Source organism: Aedes aegypti, chromosome 2, assembly GCF_002204515.2.
Source record: "Aedes aegypti strain LVP_AGWG chromosome 2, AaegL5.0 Primary Assembly, whole genome shotgun sequence".
Lineage (NCBI taxonomy): Eukaryota > Metazoa > Arthropoda > Insecta > Diptera > Culicidae > Aedes > Aedes aegypti.
The window spans coordinates 45,175,605-45,197,228 of NC_035108.1; the positions used below are offsets into that span (position 1 = coordinate 45,175,605).

Sequence of the window (21,624 nt, forward strand, 5' to 3'; positions counted from 1 at the left end):
CATTCCTGGGTAATGTTTAAACCTCAATGAATAATGTTTTCAGAGATTCGACCACATCAACAACGGGTTGTTAAGAATGTTTACCGTTCGAGAATCAAGTTCTTCTCATACAAAATTTGAAAGACGACCGTAACAATAGCTTACCACATATGGTTGGTAATTGCATAACCGAAAATGGAAAAAATGGTTGGGGTACAGTTTTACCATTTCATAGAACAGTTCAACGTATGGTTCTCACGGATGTTTTTTTTTTTCTTCCACTATGTATTGGAAATTTGTTTATCCCACTCATTTTTCAATTATTATACTATTTATTTACACAACATATACTACATTTCATTTGTTCAACACAATCCAGAATTTGTAACAGCACTAGATCCAATCGAATTTTAACTTCCGGACAACCTCCTGCTCCAACATAATCTGCAACTATAACAAGAGACGTTATTTCTCGTAGATCGGTATAATGGATAAAACTTACCTACGCTTTTAGTTTCTCGTAATCCCTTCATTCTGCGGGATTTCCATGGTCGTCCAGCGCTCCTGATGAGCATGATGGACACGCAACACGTTGGCAGGTTTTGGAACTGTTCTCCTGGAAGCAATTTACGCTGAGATTGAGTATTTATCAAGATAACTATTAGAAAATCACTTTAATTACTTACCGTGAACGGGTTTGATTACCACAAATCATTGTGTGGAACTTTTCCATCCTTTTAGGATCGAGATCAGAACAAATTATTAACAAATTTTGCGGACAAAAATGAACACTTCGCAAATTTGCCGTTTTAATTATTTCAGACAGATACATTAGCCGTTATGGTTCACTTATCTTCGTGAACAGTTACACAAAGCGTGAACGGTTTTACTGTTTGTATACCATAGTCATTGCGGTAAAATCAACAACTAATGCCATTTCTATAATTTTACCATTTAAAGTGGATTGTACCGTAAGCATAGCTCTAACAGGTAACATTAGTATCTGTGTTCATATTATTTTCGTTACTGTATCGAGTACAGTAAATATTTATGCGGGTATATTTCTAGCAGTAATTGTTCTGAGACAATTTTGGTAAAAATCACCATCCAATCTGCACAAACTTAAGAACATTTTCACCCATTAATGAGTAAGCGATCTGAATTTGAAAATGGGCATAGATTACCCTCTAATGCTAATATTTGAAATACCCCTTATTTTGACAGCTCCATATATGAGAAAAAAGTGGGTACTTTTTACACATTAAAGGATACTGCCGAGTTTACAGTGTAGTCGGTTGAAAATCGTAGGTGCAGTTCTTATTTTTACCATGGATTCAGTAATTACAACAAGAAAATTCGTTTCAGTGTATGAGTAAAGGACCTTTATACACTGAAACAAGCGTTGAAGTGTCACTTTACTTATCACTTGTGATCTCGCCCTAAAAACCATTGGTAACCTGGTTTTCAAGCAAACGAATGGCTCAAAAAAAAACTATCATCACTGGGACATAGAGGAGGCTCTTCTCTTCATCGTAGCATTGTTGAATAACTTGTAAATCTATTTGTTTATACGGTAACACCAAGATACACACTTGATTACCAATGGCTTTTATGGTGAGATCATAAGTTAAGAGGAAAATAACCATCATCGTTTTATAAATTCTCAAAACCAGTTTTTTTGCTCAAAATTTAAGCAATGTTCAAGAAAATCTATCATTGCATTACACTTGCTATCTGGATTGCGATGATAGTTTTTCATGGGAATTCCTTTAAATTTGAACGAAAAAACTGGTTTTTCGTTTTTGATGATTGCTGATGATTGAATGATGGATTCTTGAGCTTTAAGCTGGAAATGCAACGAGAGTTCTTTTCCTCGCACCTATCAAAATCCACATCGTCATGCCCCTCGTTCGTTACACCTCTCCGTGCGATGTTTTCCGCTGTCACGTCGTGTCCGCAAACAAAAAAAAAACGAACGCGCAACAACGCAAGCGAAGAAGCAGCAGCAAAAATTTCGACAGCCAGCAGCACTTTGATCGCTCGTCTCATACGAAGAAAATCGCGCAGGTGAAAATATTTATTTCCCGGAAAATAATCCGCCTGATTCGGAGTTACGGGCGCCCAAAACGGTCCGATTTCGGTATCCGGTGTTTGCGAAGGGATCGGTGATTGTGAACGAGGTGAAAATTCGCTGTTTCGAGTGGTGATTTGTGACGAATTTGTGGTTCCCAATTTAGTTCATCTTCCAAACGTCAAGGACGGCTAATGCAGATTGGAAGTGCTTGAAAATATAGTGTCTGGGAAGGGGAAAGAAGTGACGGAATAAAAAAATTGTGAATTCGGTTTAGGAGCTGCGATCGAGTTTGCCGTCGAGGACGAGTCACGTATTGGAATTTTTAATATTGTGTTTTGAAAGCAGCGAAGAATATTTTTATTAGGTAGTGACCAGGGCTGGTAGCGGATCTCTTTTTTTACAGACGGTTTCTATTTTGAAGCAAATCTTTAAAAAGTCTATTTCAAATGAAAGGTCTCTAAAGTATCTTTTTTAAACAAAATTGTCTATAAAGTCGCTATTTTCGTAGATTAGGAATATCTTCTTCTTGGCATTACGTCTTCACTGGGACAGAGCCTGCTTCTCGCCTTAGTCTGCTTATGAGCACTTCCACAGTTATTAACTGAGAGGTTTCTTTGCCAAAGTTGCCATTTTCGCATTCGTATATCGGTTGGCAGGTACGATGATACTCTATGCCCAGGGAAGTCAAGGAAATTTCCATTACGAAAAAAATCCTGAACCGACCGTTAACGGATTTTTCAGGAACTCCTCCAGGAGTTCCTACGTCGATTTGTTCGATTATTTCTCCAGCCATTCCTTGGAATTGGAGGAATTGCTCTAAAATTCTTCCAGTAAAGATAGAGACGAGCCAGCCAAGGGCTGAAAGTCTCTTTAATAAAGACAATAATAATAATAATAATCTTCCAATAAATCTATCGACAACTCTTTCAGGAATTCCTCAGTAAATTCGACCAGGGATTCAACTTTGAGTTCATCCAGAAATGTACACTCCCGTGCATAAGTTTGGGTTCACCCCCTAAAAAACATGCAAGTGTTCAGTCCATATCTCTGTAATTACACGTCCAATTTAAACTCTCTAAGCCGCATTTGAAAGGCAAAGAGTTAACCCAAAACGCAAACTTTTGCACGATTTGCATCATACTGAGAGGTGAACCCAAACTTTTGCACGATGACTTGACTGACTGTTTCATTGATTTTGAATACTTCGTTCTAAAATGCTAGCAGTTGAGGTCAGCGGCAAAAAGTACAGACAACAACCTTTCGAACATGCAGTTTCTAGTTGGAAAATAACGAAAAACGTAAATTACTTGCAATTCAGAAACTGGAATGATAAAGCAATGATTAGAAATCAAGCGTAATATGAATAGATAAATTCTCGCGTAACTTTTCAAAACGGCCTATCTAACAATTCACACATTTCGAGTAAATCGAGCTTGAAGGTTGTGAAAATATATTTTGAAACTGTATCAAAATGAAACAATTTTTCCCCACTGTGTTGCTTGTAGAGGGAAGCAGTGTAATAGAGTTCAACGTATGAAATGAAATTTTGTCAATTTATTTGGAAATTACACTGAAATCTATAAAAACATCAGATAGGACGTTTTGACCAAAAATATGTACATAGGATAAATCACATAGGTCGTTCTGTTTCAACAATTGTTACATTGGACATTCATTTCTGTCATTTTGTTTCAGTTATAGTAACATCGGATATTTTGATTTGAGCACACAACAATCATATTTTATTTCATTTTGTATCCACGTGCGTTGAACTGCTTCAACATTCAAGTTGAACTGCTCATTTTGTTGCGGTGTGATAATCGCAGGCACCAGCTGTGCTTTGTTTTTATTCATTTGAAGAAGAGACGAATGACCTTCGGGTTAAAGTCTCTCACTAACAACAACAATTTGATTCATTCAATGCCACGCCGTCACTTTTTCCCCCCGTCTATGTGTCCTATGTAACAACAGAAGGAGGGGAAACGTTGAGCTGTATTTGGGACTTTTTGCTTTCTCACTGTTTCTCTCTCAATATTCCCCCCGTTTCAATGCTGGTTTCGCCCACACTTGTTCGTGTGTGAGTTACGCACTGCACGACGGGTGGTGACAACTGTGTTGCATTCGGCACCAGCCGTCGGCGCAAACAAGAAATAGCGGTGGGAAATGATGACGATGACGGCGCCGTCGATTGTGTTGTAGGAAACCAATGCCAAACAAATACATACAGCTTCTCCGCTCTTCGGTGAATGATTGCTCTGCAAATATATGTGCGCAAGTCGCGCATGCACGTTGCTCGTGTTGCTGCCGTGAAGCATATGTATATGATTCATCGACCATGGATCTGAATCGGATTGATACAATAAGATCATGATGCTGAATATCATTTCCCTAAATGCACTCGATTCGCTGATAATCGACATTTTGTTGCGGTGTGCTAATCGGAGACACCAGCTGTGCTTTGTTTTGATTCATTCAATCCCACGACGTCACTTCTTTCCATCCGTCTATGTGTCCTATGTAACAACAGAAGGAGGGGAAACGTTAAGCTGTATGTAGGACATTTTGCTCTCTCACTGATTCTCCCTCATTTTTCCCGCCGTTTTTATGACGGTTTCGCCCACATGATCATGTGAGAGTTTCCCACTGCATGACGTGGTGGCGGTGACGGCTGTGTTGCAATCAGCACCAGCCGTCGGTTCAAACAAAAAATTGCGGTGGGGAATGATAACGATGACGACGCCGTCCATCTTGTTGTAGGAACTCGAGAAAGGAGCCCACGTCTAACAAATACATACAGCTTCTCCTCTCTTCGGTGATTGATCGCTCTGTAAATATATGTGAGCAAGTCGCGCATGTACGTTGCTCGTGTTGCTGCCGGGAAGCATATTTATATGCTTGATCGACCATGCATCTGAATCAGATTGATGCAATGACATCATGATGCGCAATCTTGTGCTCAATATCATTCCCCTATATGCACGCAATGCGCTAATAATATGAAAAGAGATGTTGCAGCTGATCCAATCCAGCGAAACGGTAAAACATGGTTTGGCAAAAAGACCAAAATACAGTTTTGTGTAACTCATTCTCTTTTTGTCACTTGAGCGTTTTTCATTTTGCGAGGCAGTGCGACTCTGAAAATATCGACTGAAATGATTCAGTTATTATGGCATTCTATGCATCTAAGTAGTGTCTCAGACACGCTTCTTCAAATCATTCTACCTTTTAAACTCCATTCCAAAGCTTTATTCAGGAATGTCCAATGTAACATTAGAATCGTGTTTATTCATAAATGTTACATAGGACATGTGGTTGGTTCTTTGATCAAAGGTCCAATGTAACAATTGATTAAAAGCGATGCAGTTTTGAACATTGGTCATTTTGTTAAGCTTTGAATAGATTAATTTGTTGTTAATATATCAGAACGAGTGTTCTAGTGTGCTGCTAAGTGGTGCAACGCAAATGATTTGCAATGATAATCTCGATTTGTTTACATTTGTTACTTAGGACGTTTTGAAAAGTTACGCGAGAATTCTTTGATAATAGATAACTTCATCGAGAAAGTTTTTCAAACAATTTTTGCAGATCTTCTTGAAGAAATCTTAGGAGGAATGTTTGGAGTAAAAGGTCTATGAACCTTAATTACATTTTTGGAGGAAATTCTAAGACAGTGGAGGCATCTCTGGAGAAACTATTGCTTAACACTCCGGCAGCTATGACTACTTTCACTTACACGAAGTGCTGTGACCCAAAATTAGTAGGAACGGTATTTTCAACTCGCTATATCTCAGTGAGTTTTCATTCGATTTCTAATCTTTTTTCACGTATCAATTTTCCCAGGTATCAAGATTACTGCAAAATGTTGAGAACTCAAATTTGTACAGTATTATAATCTTGAGAACTGAAAAACCCGAGGCAAGTCTTAAAAAAATGCTGTTTTTTGCAAATAACTTTCTTTTTATCGCGAAGATCTACACATATTTTTTGCTTAAAATGAGCACAATCTTATAAGATATTAGAATTTGAAAACTTTTTGGTAATTTATCTTGAAAAGAACCACACAATCTTCACAAATTTACGTATAATACAGATAAAATGCTTATTTTGTTTGTAACTTGAAATTTCTCGCGATGACCAATACATATTATCACCTTCAAGTGTACATATGTATTTAGTGAGCAACTTTCCAGAACATTTTTGTAAGTTTAACTTTCAAGACACTACAAAATTTTCACTAAAATACGTATAAAACAGAGAAAATGCTCATTTTTGTTTGTAACTTGAAATTTCTCGTGATAACCAATACATATTATCACTTTCAAATGTACATATGTATATAATGAACAACTTTTCAGAACAATGTTGTAAGTTTAACTTTCAAGACACTACAAAATTTTCACTAAAATACGTATAATACAGAGAAAATGCTCATATTTGTTTGTAACTTGAAATTTCTCGCGATGATCAATACATATTCTCACCTTCAAATGTACATATGTATTTAGTGAGCAACTTTGCAGAAAAATTTTGTTATTTAAACTTTCAAAAGACTACAAAATTTTCCCAAAACTACCGTGTACGCACCAAACTTTGCGCAGTTAAGAAATTATCATCCTATTTTTGCTTCAAATAAGGATAAAATATGTATATTCTTATTCAAATTTCTGCCAAAGATAGGCATTTAACCCTTCAGTAGAACACATGATTTAAAAAGAATAAAAATAATTCATAAAAAATTAAAAAAATGCAAAAGGTGATACAACATTTTGTGCCTAACATTGCGCACAAAATCTGAATTGTTCCTAACTTTGCGCATGATGTGCCTAACTTTGCGCATGCCTTAAAAATGCTCGTTAGCTCCAAATAATATTACTTTTTTATTGCTTTTGTATTAAACAAAAAGGGTACAACTAATATGAGCTTTTTTTAAAGCAAATCTTCTCTGTTGTACATGTTGGCAGCTGGAAATGGAGGATTTCCAGATGAACTTGACGAGTCTTAATAAGCAGTTATGTGCTTCAACTGAAGCTCAGCCGAACTATGCTCGAGAGTTTTCTCGTTTGCAATGCTGTCCATTAGTATATTCAAGCTTTCCACTGAAATCGAATTAATGGAAAGCATCAATTAGTACGGGAGATGTATCGTTGATCACTAGGGATTCATTATTTTTTGTTGCCGTACGTACCGGATATTCCATAATTGAGCGGGTTTTTTTGCTAGACAACTGGAAAGTGAATCATTGTCTATCCACTGAGAAGCCAACCGCTATCAATTATCCAAGTTTACAGTAAAAGTCTCCTCCTGCGTCAATACAGTATTCAGTAGGGTATTTCGAGATTTTTCGATGCACACTATGCCTTCAGCTTCATACAAAAGGTACTTTCAGGAATATTATATGTAGCCGCTGCCTTATGGATTGAGTGACCATTCCTGGTTAGACCGACAGCTTTTATCATTTGCAATGACGTACATGTATTTACGTGCCATTTTGAATTGCTAGAAGTGCGCAAAAATTAAGACCCTTATGTAAAAAGTGGGTCCTAACATTGCGCATCGCTTTTTTCAAAATAAAAAATCGACATATTGTCTGGAAAATTAATGGAATTAATAGAATATTACCTTTTTGCAAATATACCGCAAATATACTTCTCACAACACAGTTTTGTTCAGAAAAATGTTGATTTTTGGCAGAGCCACTTCTTAGCGCTTGTGTTAAGACGGTGTAAAAGTTGAGATTTATACGAGTAACGTCAAGGTTTTTTGATTATTTACAAACATTAACGAGGGTTTCTTAGTAAACAAATGTATGTCAAATACTTATTTCACATAAACGAACATGTTACTGAAACAGAATTGTTGAAAAAATCATTGATAAATTAACATTTTTTCATGCTTGTTAAAAATGCGCAAAGTTTGGAGCTGCGCAAAGTTAGGTGCGTACACGGTACGTATAATTCAAAGAAAATACACATTTTTGTTTGTAACTTGAAATTTCTCGTGATAACCAATACATATTATTACTTTCAAATGTACATATGTATATAAGAGCAACTTTGCAGAACAATGTTGTAAGTTTAACTTTCAAGACACTACAAAATTTTCCCAAAACTACGTATAATACAAAGAAAATACTCATTTTTGTTTGTAACTTGAAATTTCTCGCGATGACCAATACATATTATCACCTTCAAATGTACATATGTATTTAGTGAGCAACTTTCCAGAACAATGTTGTAAGTTTAACTTTCAAGACACTACAAAATTTTCCCAAAAATACGTATAATACAAAGAAAATACACATTTTTGTGTGTAACTTGAAATTTCTCGAAATGACCAGTACATGTTATCACCTTTAAATATACATATGCAAATAGTGAACAACTTTGCTGAACAATGTTGTAAGTTTATCCTTCAAGAAACTACAAAATTTTCACTAAAATACATATAATACAGAACAAATACTGATATTGTTTGTAACTTGAAATTTCCCGCTATTACCAAGACATGTTATCACCTTTAAATGTACATTTTTACTTATTGATCAACTTTCCAGAACAATGTTGGAAGTTGAACATTTAAGACACTACAAAAATTTCACTAAAATACGTATAATATAGAAAAAATACTGATATTGTTTGTAACTTGAAATTTCTCGGGATTATCAATACATGTTATCACCTTCAAATGTACAAATGTGTTTAGTGAACAACTTTCCAGAACAATGTTGTAAACTTAACATTCAAGAAACTACAAAATTTTCCCAAAAATACGTATAATTCAGAAAAAAATCTGATATTGTTTGTAACTTGAAATTTCTCGCGATGATTCATACATATTACCATTTTCAAATGTAAACATGTTTTTAGTAAACAACTTTCTAGAACAATGTTGTAAGTTTAACTTTCAAGGAACTACAAAACTCTCCCAAAACTACGTATAATACAGAGAAAATACTCATTCTGGTTTGTAACTTGAAATTTTTCGCGATGATCAATACATACCCGCATAAATATGAACTATACTCTCTCTGTTTCCCAGACCATCCACAACAATTTGCGACAATAGCTAAACAATTCCGCAAAATAGACAAATTAACAATAAGGCTACAGTACATCAAACTATTTTCACAGTCTGGAAATGGTAAATTGGAAAATAACAGTATGGGAAATAGGCGGTTAAGTTATGTAACCATTTGAAAATGGCGATTTTCCCGAACAAAATTTTACGTGTACATTTGCGTAATGGTCTATATATTATCCTTTTTTTCTCACATGCACTGTAAAGCAAACTGTTTGAGAATAGTTGAACAATAAAGTTAGAATAAACCAAACAATATATGTGTTACTGTTGGTTTACAGTAAGTTATTGTAATTTCACCCTTTACTGTTCCATTCTGATATGTTTAGAACTTAATGAAAAAACGCATATATACATTATAATGTATTTTAATTACTTTGTCGCAATAATCTAAATCATATGTATACATCAGCACGTTTTTGGATCAGATAACTGCAGCGGAAAAAGAGGCTTGTCCGAACTTCGACGTTAAACAGGGATAGGTGATTCCTCATTATCCGGATCAAAAAATGCCAGCACCGCCATCGATAGCATCTTGGAATGTTGGCTCCTTGGAAGTAGGTTTGCCTAAAGTTGCTCGAAAAAAATGTCTGCTCTCGTTTGATGCTGCGGGAAAATCTGCAGACTATTGGCCGATGATACGAAGTCAGCTTATGGGCACCGCTTTCAACCTGAGTAAAACAAACATTTCGAGGATTTTCTCGGTATAAAATAATGTAGAAAATACCTGCCAACAGATTACGATCGAATTCATCCGGCGGATACTGGGAACGGAACCTACTGGAGAGATTTCAACGCTGTTGGATCGATGAAGACAAAACTGCAGTGCTGGACGAGGGCTACCACTTGCCCGGCTATACTAAGTAGCTGAATGTCGGCTGCCTATCAGAAACAGCGGCAGCTTCCTTCGGTGTTGTACCGGCTGCTGCACTTTGTTTTGAAGGATTTTTTTTAATTTTTTTTCCACTCGCGTTTTCACAAAATAAACAAACGGAACAAATCACACGCAAATGCGGTTAAAGCATGGAAATTTTGAAGAATATCGTTCACAAAACCAACGCATAAAACTGTTTGTCAAACTGTAAAGAATTAGTTTTGAATAGTAGAATGCACATGTGTCAGTGTGTTGTGAAAATCGAAACGCATACCATTCGAAAAATGGTTAAGTTAAACTTTTACCATTTCTAAAAATTTCTAACTTCTGTAATGTTTGACTTTTTCTGCACACTGTAATAAACTGTCACTGTTTGGTATGAATTACATAAACCATCTTTAACAGTTTACTGCTCTATGCTTCAAATTGTTCAATAGAAAAGGCACTGTTTGAGATATTTTAACCGTATCAGTTAGGATTAAAATACTGTTTTCAACATAAGGCGAATTGTATTTTTCTATGCGGGATGTTATCACCTTCAAATGTACATATGTATTTAGTGAACAACTTAACAACTTTCCAGAACAATGTTGTAAACTTAACATTCAAGAAACTAAAAAAATTCCTAAAAATATGTATAATACAGAAAAAAATACTTATTTTGTTTGTAACTTGAAATTTTCCGCTAAGACTAATACAAATTATCACCTTTAAATGTACATTTTTATCTAGTGATAAACTTTCCAGAACAATGTTGTAAATTCAACATTCAAGAAACTACAAGATTTTCCCAAAACTACGTATAATACAGAAAAAATACTTACTTTGTTTGTAACTTGAAATTTCTCAAGTTGACCAATACATATTATCACTTTCCAATGTAAACATGTATTTAGTGAACAACTTTCCAGAACAATGTTGTAAATTTAACATTCAAGAAACTAAAAATTTTCCCAGAATACGTATAATACAGAAAAAATACTGATATTGTTTGTTACTTGAAATTTCCCTCGATGTCACCTTTAAATGCACATTTTTATTTAGTGAGCAGCTCTCCAGAACAATGTTTTAAATTTAACATTCAAGAAACCACAACATTTTCACTAAAATACGTACAATACAGAAAAAATACTAATATTGATTGTAACTTTAAATTTCTCGCGATGATTTATATACTATATCACTTTCAAATGTAAACATGTATTGAGTGAACAACTTTCAAGAACAGTGTTGACAGTTTAACTTTCAAGAAACTACAAAATTTTCCCAAAACTACGTATAATAATACTAATAGAGAAAACACTCATTCTGGTTTATAACTTGAAACTTCTCGCGATAACCAATACATATTATCAATTTTAAATGTTCATATGTGTTTAGTGAGCAACTTTCCAGAACAATGTTGTAAATTTAACATTCAAAAAATGACCAAATTTTCCTAAAAACGCGTATAATACAGAAAAAATACTTATTTTGTTTGTAACTTGAAATGTCTCGCGATGATCAATACATATTATCACTTTCGAATGTTCATATGTGTTTAGTGAACAACTTACCAGAACAATATTGTAAACTTAACATTCAAACTACAAAATATTTTCCCAAAAACATGTACAATACAGAAAAATATATATATTTTGTTTGTAACTTGAAATTGTCCGAGATGACCAATACATATTATCACTTTCAAATGTACATGTGTAGGTTTAACCTTCAAGAAATTACAATATTTCTCCAAAAATACGTTTAATACTACAAAAAATATCCGTCTTGTTTGTAACTTGAAATTTCTCGATTTGAACAACTTCAAATTTGCATCTGTGTGTAGTGAACAACTATCCAAAACAATGTTTGAGTGTCATTTTCAAAAAAGTACCATGTGCTTTTCAAAAATACAGAAATACAGAAAAAAGTACCGTAAAACGGGGTAACTTTGATAGTTTTTTCGAAGAAAACTTGGATATTTATACATGTTGTTTCAAAGAATAATAGTTTATATTTTTATATCAAGTACTGGCATCCTACCTACCGATTGCCGTTGATAGATTGCCAAAAGATTAATTTTGAATGAATATATAATTTTCCATACAATCGAAAGTCGGCTTTCTGTTTTGGGGTAACCTTGATAATCGAACAAAATTGAATGAATTACGTAACATTTATAGGGCATTACAAACTTCTAGGCGTTTAACGATATATAGAAATTTCTGACTAAGATTACAAAAATGGTCCCAGTTTGTGAAAATGATATTCGCTAAGAGATTTGAGACCATATTCAAGTTCTATGATAACTAGGCTGTCAAAGATAAGTGACCAACTATTCAAAACTACATCAAATTGTGATTGTTTGTGAGCGTTTCGAAAACGCTATAATCGTTTCAATTTCTAAAATTCTCAATTCGAATAAAAACAGCTCTTACATGAAGTGTCATACTAATTTTCTTTAGTTTTGCATTCGTTTTACTTAACCGATTAAAATTAATTATGATATTAGGTTTAGTATGTAGTGGGTAACGCACTATCAAAGTTACCCGCATTATCAAAGATACCCCGTTTTACGGTACTCATATTGTTTATTACTTCAATTTTTTTCACAATAAAAATCACATATAAATGTGTATATGTATTTAGTGAACATCTCTTCAGAACAATGTTTTTAGTTTTTTTCCTAAAAAAAAACTATAATATCAAAACAATACCCTCTTTATTTGCAACTTCAAATGTCTAGCCCAATTTCTTGACCAATGCATGTTATAACCTTAAAATCTCGTAGACTTGTGATCTCGCCCCAAAAACCAATGGTAATCGAGTGTGTAGCTCCTTGTTTCTAAGCAAATGAACGAGCAACTATTACCACTGAGAGATAGAGGATGATCTTCTCTTCATCGTAACATTATTGAATAGCGTGTAAATCCATTTGTTTGCTTAGTGATTACAAGCTACTCATTTGGTTACGAATGGCTTGTAAAGCGAGATCATAATTTATAGAGAAATTTATAGAGAAATGTACTTACGCATTTAGTTAACTTTTATGAATGCTGCAAGTTAAACCCTGAAGATTTTTTTTTTCAAAAATACGTATAATACAGAAAAAATACTCTCCCTGGCTTGTAACTTGAAGTTTCTCACAATAATTAATACATATCATAAACTTTATATGTTCATATGTTGTGAGTGAAAAACTTTCTAGAGCAATGTTGTTAGTTTGATTCTTAAGAAACTACTATATTTTTCCATAAATACGTACGAAACAGAAAAAAATACTCTTCTTTACAGTAACTTGAATCGCGATAACCAATACATATAATTAACTCCATATGTATTTAGTGAACTATTGTTCAAACAATGTTGTCAATTTACCTATCATTAAACTAAAATATTATCTTTAATATCTACGTATAATATAAATATACATTTCTTCAATGTGACTTTAAATTTTAAATTTTAATTTTAATTTGAAATATCTTGCGATAATCAACACATAATATCACCTTCAAAAATATATTGGTGTGTGATAAAAACTTTCCAAAAATACATTGGTATGTCGTAAAAGACTTTCAATAACATTGATGTTATTTTAACTTCCAAGAAACTGCAATATTTTTCCAAAACTACGTGAAATACTGAAAAAATATTCTGGAATGAAACATTTTTTTTTTGGAGGCCGATACATATGTTGTGTGAATAACTTTCAAAAAAAAATCAATATTGTTTTAAGACTACGTATAATACAGAGAAAAAATGTGTTGTGTTTATAACTTATAATTTCTCGCGATGACCATACAAGTTCAAGTCATTACTCCCTTGCTCAATATTTCGTATCTTGATATCGCTGAATACATACACTTCAAACATATGTACATTAAAATTTGATAATATGTGGAGGTTGCGAGAAATTTCATGTTACAAACAAAAATGAGTATGCTTTTTTGTATTATACGAATTTTTTGGGAAAAAATTGTAGTATCTTGAATGTTAAAATTACAAGATTGTTCTGGAAAATTGCTCACCAAACCATATGTACACTTGAAGGTAATAATATGGATTGGTCATCTCGAGAAATTTCAAGTTACAACCAATATTAGTATTTTTTCTGTATCTTACACACTTAAGTGAAAACTTTGTAGTCTTTTGAATGTTAAACTTACAACATTGTTCCGGAAAGTTGCTCACTAAATACATATGTATATTTGAAAGTGATAATATGATTTGGTCATCGCGTGAAATTTCAAGTTTCAAACATATATGAGTATTTTTCCTGTATATACGTATTTTTGGGAAAAATCTGCTGTTTCTTGAATGTTAAATTTACAACATTGTTCTTGAAAGTTGTTCATTAAATACTGTATATACATTTGAAAGTGATAATATGGATTGGTCATCGCGGAAAATTTCAAGTTACAAACAAAAATATGTATTTTTTCTGTATAATACGTATTTTTGTAGTTTCTTGAGTTCCAAACTTACAACATTGTTCTTGAATGTTGTTCATCAAATACATATGTACCTTTGAAGGTGATAATATGTATTGGTTATCGCGAGAAATTTCAAGTTACAAACAAGATTTTTTTTATGTGTTTAACGCATTTAGTTTCTTGAATGTTAAATTTACAATATTTTTCAGCAAAGTTGTTCACTAAATACACATGTACATTAGAAATGTATAATATGTATTGGTCATCGCGAAAAACTTTAAGTTACGAACAAAAAAATATTTTTTCTTTAGTACTCGTATTTTCAGGAAAAATTGGTAGTTTGTTGGAAATTAAACTTACAACATTGTTCTGGAAAGTTGTTCACTAAATACATATGTTTATTTGAAAATGATAATATGGATTGGTCATATTATGGAGAAATTTCAAGATACAAACAAGAATTTTTTTTCTGTATTATACGCATTTTTGGAAAAAAAATGTAGTTTCTTGAATGTTAAATTTACAATATTTTTCAGCAAAGTTGTTCACTAAATACACATGTACATTAGAAATGTATAATATGTATTGGTCATCGCGAAAACCTTCAAGTGACGAACAAAAATAATATTTTTTCTTTAGTACACGTATTTTTAGGAAAATTTGGTAGTTTCATGAAATTTGTTCTGAAAAGTTGTTAACTAAATACATATGTACATTTGAAGGTGATAATATATATTGGTCATCGCGACAAATTTCAAGTTACAAACAAAAATGAGTATTTTTTTGTATTATACGTATTTTCAGGAAAATTTTGTAGTTTCTTGAAAGTTAAACTTACAACATTGTTCTGAAAAGTTGCTAAATAAATACATGTGTACATTTGAAGGTGATAATATGTATTGGTCATCTCGAGAAATTTCAAGTTACAAACAAATATGAGCATTTTCTCTGTATTATACGTATTTTTGGGAATATTTTGTAGTTTCTTGAGAGATAAACTTACAACATTGTTCAGCAAAGTTGTTCACTATATACATATGTACATTTAAAGGTGATAACATGTATTCGTCATCTCGAGAAATTTCAAGTTACAAACAAAAATGTGTATTTTCTTTGTATTATACGTATTTTTAGGAAAATTTTGTAGTGTCTTAAAAGTTAAACTTACAACATTGTTCTGCAAAGTTGTTCACTATATACATGTGTACATTTGAAAGTGATAATATGTATTGGTTATCACGAGGAATTTCAAGTTACAAACAAATATGAGCATTTTCTCTGTTTTATACGTATTTTAGTGAAAATTTTGTAGTTTCTTGAAAGTTAAACTTACAACATTGTTCTGGAAAGTTGCTCACCAAATACATATGTACACTTGAAGGTGATAATATGTATTGGTCATCTCGAGAAATTTCAAGTTACAAACAAATATGAGTATTTTCTTTGTATTATACGTATTTTAGTGAAAATTTTGTAGTTTCTTGAAAGTTAAACTTACAACATCGTTTAGCAAAGTTGTTCACTATATACATATGTACATTTAAAGGTGATAATATGTATTGGTCATCGCGATAAATTTCAAGTTACAAACAAAATAAGCATTTTATCTGTATTATACGTAAATTTGTGAAGATTGTGTGGTTCTTTTCAAGATAAATTACCAAAAAGTTTTCAAATTCTAATATCTTATAAGATTGTGCTCATTTTAAGCAAAAAATATGTGTAGATCTTCGCGATAAAAAGAAAGTTATTTGCAAAAAACAGCATTTTTTTAAGACTTGCCTCGGGTTTTTCAGTTCTCAAGATTATAATACTGTACAAATTTGAGTTCTCAACATTTTGCAGTAATCTTGATACCTGGGAAAATTGATACGTGAAAAAAGATTAGAAATCGAATGAAAACTCACTGAGATATAGCGAGTTGAAAATACCGTTCCTACTGATTTTGGGTCACAGCCGCCGGAGTGTTAAGTCGTTGAAAATGTCCTAAACGAAAATTCTGGCGAAAACAATGGAGGATATTTTCTAGAGAAATTTGAGAAAGGTATTTGCAAGAATTCCTGATAATAGTTATGTTAAAGTCTCTCGATTTCTGGAGTTTCCTGAAAAAAAAAACAGGTAAAAATCTTGATGGTGTGTTGAACTAAATTTATTAAGGAATTCCTTGAACGTAAAAAAAAAACAAATACAGTTAACTCTCCCTTACTCGATATTCCGTATCTCGATATCGAGTTAGAGAACCATAGTAAAAGTTGGTTTTCATGGCTAACTCGATGGTCCCTTGGATCGCAGTTGCATTGGTTTTGTGTTCTGTAACTCGATACCTCCCTAACTCGATGGTCCCTTCAATATCGAGTAAGGGAGAGATGACTGTAAAACATTTCTGCTGAAAGCTTCGGTGTAATATCTCAAGCAAACTTTGAACAAATACTTGAATCATCCAAAAACTCCTGATTCTTGTTTGGATTATTTGTGTTTTTCATCTTTTCATTATTTTGCTTCTTGTTTGGATTATTTGTTTTTTGGTTCTTTTATTATTTTGCTTCTTATTCGTTCTCTTTTTTCAAGCATCAGGTCCAGGAACTTGTTTATTGTAAAAGTATTCGATTGCAATTAGCTCTGTTTAAAAATACTTAGAGCATTTTTTCAGAGTTTGCTCCAGGAAATCCTACAACTGTTTTACTTCCTGTAATTTCCACAAGGATTATCGTGGAAATTTTTCCAGAGGCTATTATCAGGGTTTTTTCTAGATATTTTTTGACTTGTTCTTCCACTAATTTCCTCATATGATATCTTCCAAAGATTCCTACAGGAGTTCTTACAAGAAAATCCACAAATAATCATTCCTAATTTTTGAATGATTTCGTTTATTTATTTTTTTTTTTTTGAGGAAAATCAAAAAGATTTCCTACGCCAATTTCTACGGTTATCTTTCCAGGCATTTCCTTATGGATGTCTTCAAGAATTCATTCAATTTTATTCCTCGAAAATGCTCAGTAAATTCCTCTAAAGATTATACGAGGAAATATATTTAATACTAAATCTTCGAGCTGTTTAGTAGAATACCTATAAGTAGATGAAAAAACCGAATTTAGTACTATACCTTTTAATTCCACTAGAGTTTGTATTCCACATCCACAATAACTGCTAGTTTTTTTTTTTTTCTAAACAATACTCGAGTAATTTTTCAAGCAAAATATTCATGGATTCCTCATGATTTTATTGGAGGTATCACACCAGTAAATACTACAGCAATTGTTTCGACCATTTCTACAAATGTTTCATAAAAAAAAAATTCTATGCTTTTAAGGAATACCCTGGAAAATCTTGTAGGGTTTATTATTTCAGAGACAACTAATTATTTGATTTAGCTTCCCTTGGTTTAGCAATAATTTTCAATTTTTTTTCAGGGGATTTCTCCAAACAAATATTTTTAATATGTCCTTGACGATTCCCTACCAACATCCCTGGGAAATTTCTCAAATAAGTTCTGCTGGACTAGGAGGAATCTCTGGAGTCTGAACTAATGTCATGGGGAATTCCTTAAAAAGGCCGTTAAAATCAATAAATGTAGGTTGAGTCCCCCAGTACTGGACAGCATTCGTTAGGGATGGTACACAAATTATGTCACGCTAAATTTCAACTTTTTTGAATGGGGTTCTGCACAAAAATCATTCCTTGTCTATCACTCCTCCATGAAATTAGTAAACAACAAGGCCAGTAAACGCCAAAATCCCATACAAAATCAAAGCAGTGCAGAGCCCCATACCACTGACACTGAAGACGGCCTTACAATTGAGGTCGAAATACGCGTATCTGTCAAAAGATACAAACTCTAGTGGAATCGAATGGTACAGTACTAAATTCGGTTTTTCATCTACTCAATAAGATTCAGAATATTAGTTGAATTTATAATAGCATTGAGAGAAGGTTTCTTTCTTGACAGCAATTCTGTTTTCTTGGTCCCTTTCTGGTCGTTTTTTTATTGTAGTAAAGTCTAAAGTTCCTTTATTTTCAATATACTTATTCGCTACCAGCCCTGTAGTAGAGAATCCGGTTTCGAAGCGCTTCTAACACTTATCAAAGTCGCCGCGGGAAGGAGAATGTCACTTCCTGCTTTGCTCAGCCAGAGCAAGGAAAATCGTCGTCGTCAGCTGAAAGAAGGCCAGCAAGTGAATAAGTGAGTGACCAAACGAAAAAAATAGTTGAAGATTCCTTAACAGCACCACCACCAAGCAAGATCATGGAGGGCGACATCTGTCGGGTTTGCCGCTGCGAGGCGCAATCCGATCGGCCACTGTTCCATCCCTGCATCTGCACCGGAAGCATCAAGTGGATCCACCAGGACTGTCTGATGCAATGGATGCGCTACTCCCGGAAGGAATACTGCGAACTGTGCGGCCATCGGTTCTCGTTTACGCCCATCTATTCGCCGGATATGCCGCGGGTGCTGCCCCTAAAGTACGTGGCCGGAGGATTGCTCAGTTCGATCGGGACGGCCGTTAACTACTGGGTCCACTACAGCATGGTGGCCATTGCTTGGCTTGGCGTGGTTCCCCTGACGGCATACCGGACGTATCGGTTTCTTTTTTCCGGCTCGATCGATATGCTACTCACCCTGCCGATCGATATGTTCTCGACGGAGAATATTGCCATCGACGTGTTCCGGGGATGTTTCGTGGCCACGTGTACCTTGTTCACCTTCGTCGGGTTGGTTTGGCTGAGGGAACAGATTATACACGGCGGAGGACCGGATTGGTTGGAGCGGGATGATCCTCCGCCGGTTGTGCAACCGGATCCAAACGAGGAACGACCCATACCGGAGAATAACGGGCCGGAAGCGAACGATGGTAACAACAATAATAATAATGATGATAACAATAACGAAGAAGAGCACAACAACAACAATAACAACAATTTCGTGGATAACAATCTGGTCAATCTACAGAATCAGGTAAAAATGGAATTTTTACACAGTTATTTTGAACGATATTTATAGATTAGAATCCTTCTATAGCTTCAGAAGCTGTTTTTCGGCTCCACGTTTTGCTGTGCAGTGCTTTGCTCAAGCCTAATAATTCGTTTCGAGCGTCATCGGAGTGATTTTATACCCAAGCTTTTGCGTGTTGTTGCCAAGATTGTAACTTCAGTCTAGAATTACCAACTGGTGAGCTCGTTTCATGCTTGTGATAGCACAATTTTGTATCGGGGCAATGTTACATTTATTTAATTGTTAAACAAACTATGGATGATTCGTCACTATAAGTGTCGACATAAACCCTTATTCCTGTTTGATAAAAAAATAGATACATGTATATATTCTTTTATCTATTTTTCGCAATTACTAAAAATGACCTTTGAACAGTTCGACATTAAAAATGTCAACGCACTGATAGATAACATTTTAAATTGAGGCTACATAGATCGTATCACTTACCAAGGTGAATCCTGATCATGTAGAACCCTTCCACGGACAAAACACCTTCCTGTGGAAACCGTGGAGATGCAGAGGTTATCTCGGTCTCTAGTAGCAATGGACGTCACACTAACATTCCTTTCCTTACTCGATGACCGTAAGGACGTGACCGGCGCAGTTATTGACATTAATTGTACATTGAATATGCTATGCTACTCCAAGCAGCTTGAGTCAAGCTACATCTGTCGATTCCCTGTATTATTTCGATTGTTCCGATTAATCACGGTTTAACAACTACAAATTGTACGGCCATTAATGCTTGTGCTTAAGTATTATGACCCAGCACCCTATTTTACAACTTACAATTTCTTAACGTTCAACGCTCCATCATCGTTCAAAAGCAGTTTTTATGTTCAAAACTAAAAATTATTCGATGAAAATGTGTTCACTGTGTTACAGTTGTAGAATAGAATACAGTGAACACATTTTCCTGTAAATTTTCTGGATTTTGAACGAAAAAACTGCTTTTGAAAATTCGGAAATCAATGACGGATCCTGCCCCCTTAATGGCTACTCAAATGATTATCCTGATTTTTTTAAGTAAGTTAGGAAACTTACTACCTGACATTGGGGCTAGACAACTCTACGCTTTAATTGTTAGGGGAAATAGGCTACAGCGTGGCATTTTTTGACATTGAGGGTGCATTCGATAACGCTTCCTATTCGTCTATAGTGTCAGCAACGCATAGGAGAAAATTTGACCCATGCATTGCTACCTGTGTACATGCTATGCTAACAAATCGCTGAATCTTATCCGAGTTGAGCGGATCGTGCGCCACTGTCATGCAGGGTGTCTACTACCTGGAAAACCTAGAATTATCAGGGAATTTTATTTAACCTGGAAAAAGCTTAGAATTCTCAGGGAATTTCGATCACAATCAGGGAAATTATTTTGAGGCAGTGATAGAATATGTTCACGACAAAGGATTTTTGCGTTATAACCCAGAGCTATCATTAATTGCCATAAAACTATCTCCATTCGATAAAAAATTCGGCTGCGCCGCTCGCCAAACACTATATGAGCTGTTCAGTGAGGATCCATTCGAGTATGAAATTTCATCAGCTTATCAAAAAATGATTGATGTTTTTAATGTATATAAATTAATTCGGTAAAGGATTAACATATCTAGGGCTTTTTCTGTTCGGAACATAAACCACTGCGACCGATCTATTGTAGTATATCCAGTGGCGATTCCCTAACCTCAAATCTACCTGTTCCACGAATAGAAATTCTTGAATTTCAGCAACAAATTTAGATGCAATGAGTATAGATTTGTTAGAAAGGACTATTTAAATAATAAACTTTTTGATTTATAATCTAAATTTGCCGAAATAGTCATTTTTAGAGTCGTAGAACAGGTAGAAAGTGAGGTTACGAGTCGCCACTGAGTATATCCCGTGTCCTTTGTTTAGTGCATGTCGTGTTACATTATCACTATTGTGAAGTGATAAAGTATTCGGTTTTCTTACAGTTGTAATTCCTAACTTTATCGCAGGAAAAGATTCTAATTGGAAGGTTCCGCTATTTATACCCTTTGAAGAATGTGGTGGGTACACTCTCCACAGGCGCGCCCCTCTATCAGTCAAAATCGGATCCCTTGATAAAGCCAAGAAATTGCAACGATATTGTCCATGCATCAGAATCCTAGTCCTTACTTCTTCAAACTAGAGAACTAAATAAATAAAAGATTAAAAAACAAATTGTTGTATTCGACTCATTTTTTTCCTT

General features: G+C 34.2%; 1 protein-coding gene across 10 annotated transcripts in view; it reads left to right on the forward strand.

Moving 5' to 3' along the window:
- The first annotated feature begins 1,954 nt into the window (after positions 1-1,954).
- LOC5571867 (E3 ubiquitin-protein ligase MARCH6) overlaps positions 1,955-21,624 on the forward strand; it is a 36,160-nt gene continuing 16,490 nt past the window's right edge. Inside the window, exons 1-3 of one of the 10 annotated variants that reach the window (XM_021840705.1) lie at positions 1,974-2,159; positions 2,328-2,417; positions 18,457-19,373. In XM_021840705.1, coding sequence (XP_021696397.1) covers positions 18,663-19,373 — 711 coding nt within the window. In that variant the 5' untranslated portion in view covers positions 1,974-2,159; positions 2,328-2,417; positions 18,457-18,662. Of the gene's footprint in view, positions 2,418-18,456; positions 19,374-21,624 lie in introns of all 10 variants that reach the window. The other 9 variants (XM_021840711.1, XM_021840706.1, XM_021840708.1 and 6 more) reach the window with 9 other exon arrangements.